This window comes from Chenopodium quinoa, unplaced genomic scaffold, assembly GCF_001683475.1.
Source record: "Chenopodium quinoa cultivar QQ74 unplaced genomic scaffold, ASM168347v1, whole genome shotgun sequence".
Lineage (NCBI taxonomy): Eukaryota > Viridiplantae > Streptophyta > Magnoliopsida > Caryophyllales > Amaranthaceae > Chenopodium > Chenopodium quinoa.
Genome location: NW_018742381.1, coordinates 436141 through 439884, shown reverse-complemented (window position 1 = coordinate 439884; position 3744 = coordinate 436141). Strand labels below are relative to the sequence as shown.

At 36.4% G+C, this 3744-nt stretch overlaps 1 protein-coding gene across 1 annotated transcript; it reads left to right on the top strand.

Annotated features, from left to right (window-relative positions):
- Positions 1-633: 633 nt before the first annotated feature.
- LOC110697470 lies at positions 634-2208 on the top strand. Its single transcript, XM_021874842.1, has 2 exons — positions 634-719; positions 1752-2208. Exons 1-2 carry the CDS (start codon positions 634-636, stop codon positions 2206-2208), a joined length of 543 nt encoding a protein of 180 aa, XP_021730534.1.
- The last annotated feature ends 1536 nt before the right edge of the window (positions 2209-3744 follow it).

Sequence of the window (3744 nt, the reverse complement as noted above, 5' to 3'; positions counted from 1 at the left end):
AGGTGTATTGGAAATAAAGGGTGTATTAGGAAATAAGATAACTGAATTGACATATTTTAATGACTTTTATACCCTTACTTTGAAATATTATTACATCATCACCCATAGTTACCTTCAAACCACAAATTCATACCACCACACCACAACACCTACACTGCCGCCACCATTAATACTCCGGCCGCCGGCACCACCACCACCACCACACCTCGCCACATTTTTCGACTATATTAAAAAAACAAATCTTATACAAAAAATAATTCCCTAATTTTATACAATATAATTAGTTCAAATAAAAAAGATTTGACATATTTTTAACACAAACATTTATATAGTTTTATAGAAAAAAAGTTCTTTTGATAAATTTCTACATCATTTTATGTATGACAATTCTCTATTCTGATCAAAATTTGTCAATTATATTATTAAATTTTTTTTTTTATAAGAAACTAATTATAATGACAACTTAATAGTGGTTATTGAAAATTTCCGTGGATGGCTAGTGACCAACCTACATGAAAACCCTTAAATCTAGTGTAACTACTAGCGATTAGTTATTTGCAAACCGTAGGGAGTAGTAAAACCCTGTTTTAATTAAGTTCCAATTTCTCCCTAATATTTTTTTGTTCTTATACAATGGCGGACGAATTGCCGGAAATATCAATGAATTTGTGGACGGAGATCTTAGCAAGGCTGCCCGCGAAAAGCCTAATGAGATTGAGGTGTGTTCGTAAAAGCTGGTGTTCTTTAATTGATTCTTCTGATTTCATTCTTTTGCATCATCAAATTTACGACAACATAGCATTCATAGTATCGATACATTCAGTAAAACTCCTGATTGTTGCGCTGTTATAGGGAGCTGTAATGGATTGATTTTGATGTATTCCTTAACGTATAATAACATTATGATGATACTTTATGATCCTTGTATTCGAAAGTCCCTTGTGATTCCACCTTAGCTTGTCCTTTTATTTCGATAGGATATAGAATAGGTTGGCTAGGTTTTGCTCCGTCTAGTATGGATTATAAGTTGCTTGCTTACAGGTTTCTTAATCATAAGTATCCCAGAGTTTTCAATCGCGGTTTATTCATTAAATGTTTGCCTTTGGAGGATCAAATATAGGTCGTATGCTCACATTCGAGGCCTTAGTTTTAAAGACGGGGATAAATTTAATAGTAAAGATGGTGTGTACTAGTGTGGACTTGATCAGGACATACCTCGTGCGGCTCGTGGCCTACACACTCAGCTTGTATAGTTCGATTTTGATTTTGAGAAATTTAACTTTGTGGATTTGCCTGATGCTCTTAAGTGTTGGAAGTATTTGGTTTTTGTTATAAAATAAAGAGAAGAAAAGGGGAGAAGAAAAGGAGGGGAGTGAAAATCCCACATTGGTGGGGGGAAGAGAGTTTTCCTCATTTATATATTATAGTATGTTAATACTACTTAGTTGAGTGGCTTGGAGGTGGGTGTTGTTTCACACACACGCGCGCGCGCGCGCCGAGCAGGACCGGGACGGGTCGGGTCCGGGCTTCGGGTCTTGGGGCTTGTTGACTAGGTTCATTTGCCAGTTTAACTTCCCCTAATTAAGCTGACCGTTGCTTAAGTTTAGGCATACCTCCTATTCTCCTTCACTGGTTGCCTATTTTCAGTTTCGGTTCACGCATCAAGAGCTAAGTTATTTCTGTTTTTTGCAATTAGTATAACAATCTAAAAGACGATTATGGCTTCCAAATTTTTGATTCCTGAAATCTAGGTTAGAACCTTTATATGGCAAAAATTATAAACGTTGGGCTGTTAGGATGCGTTTTTATTTGGAACAAATTGATGTTGCATATGTTCTTGATGATATTATTGAACCCATTGATAAAGATGATTTGTCTGAATCTGATATTAAGTTTGCTAAGGATGATAGAACTTGTAAGGGAATGTTGTTGCATCATATGTCGAATACTCTTTTGGATATTTACATGGGATTTTTTCATGCTAAAGATATTTGGGATGCCTTAGAGAAAAAATATGGGACTGATGATGCTGGTTCTAAGCGTTACTGTGTTGGTAGGTGGTTAAGCTTTCAAATCGTTGATAATAAACCTATCATTGACCAAATTCATGCTTATGAAAATGTTTGTATTTCTATGGCTGCCGAAGGACTTTCTATTTGTGATAATACCTTAGCCATTGTTCTGATTGAAAAGCTCCCTCCCTCTTGAAAAAAATTCCGTAACCAATTAATGCACAAAAAGAAAGACCTAACCTTAGAGGAACTTGTAGGTCACCTCAAAATTGAGGAGGAAAACCGTATTAAGGACAAAGGTCATCCTTTTTTCCCTTCCTCCTCTTCTGCCAAAGCCAACCTTGTTGAACCCAAACAAAATAACCGGTTCAAACCCAAAAACAATTATCTTAAGCCTAAGGGGAAGATTGAGAAAAAAAAGTTTAAAGGTACTTGTTTTGAGTGTGGGCTTTCTGGTCACAAGGCAAAGGATTGCAGGGTCAAAAAGAAAAACAATGGACAAAGTTAAGTGAATCTTGTTGAGGATTCTAACGTTATTATTGCTGTTGTTTTAGAGGCTAACCTTACAGGTAACTCTGCTGAGTGGATTGTTGATACTGGAGCAACCAGACACATTTGCGCCAACAAAGACATGTTCACCACCTATGACAAGGTTGAAGGTGAAAATGTCTTCATGGCCAACTCGGCTTCTGCCTCTATCCAAGGCAAAGGGAAGATCGTTCTCACCCTTACTTCTGGAAAAGTGCTTACTCTCACTAATGTTTTGCATGTTCTAGAAATGCATAGGAATTTAATTTCTGGCAGTTTACTAATGAAGGCTGGACTTAAGCTTTCTTTTGATTCTGATAGATTAGTTCTTACTCGCAATAGCGAATTTGTAGGGAAGGGTTTTTGTAATGGGGGGCTTTTTACTCTTGATGTCAAAATCAACACTATGAATAATAAGATTGTTAGTACTTCTTCTGCTTATATCGCTGAGTCTATTGATTTATGACATTCTAGATTAGGTCATGTCAACATTGATTCGATTAAAAGACTTAAACACTTAAATTTGATTCCACGTTTTTCTAACTCTGATTTTTCAAAATGTCAAATTTGTGTTGAAGCCAAATTTACAAAGAAGCCATTCAAATCAGTAGATAGACAAACAGAAGTACTAGAACTTGTTCATAGTGATTTAGGTGATTTTAATAATCACGAGAGTAGAGGGGGTAAAAAGTATTACATTACTTTTGTTGATGATTGTTCACGTTTTTGTATGATTTATCTTCTCAGGTCTAAGGACGAAGCTGAGGAAATGTTCCTCAAATATAAAGCTGAGGTAGAAAATCAATTGAAAAAGAAGATTAAAAGAGTTAGGAGTGACAGGGGTAGTGAGTACATCCCTGACACTCTTAAGGCGTTTTGTGAACAACTTGGCATTGTTCATGAGACGACAGCTCCTTATTCACCTAAACATAACGGTATAGCTGAAAGTAAAAATAGAACTTTAAAAAATTTGATGAACTCTGTGCTTATTAGTTCTGGGCTTCCTAATAACATGTGGGGGGAGGCTATTCTTTCTGCTTGTCATGTTTTGAACAGGGTTCCTCATAAAAAGCTCGACAAAACTCCATACGAGATATGGAAAGGTCGAGTGCCAAATCAGAAATACTTGAAAGTGTGGGGGTGCCTAGCAAAGGTAGGCATACCTAGCTTCAAGAGGGACAAGATTGGTCCTTAAACAGTTGAT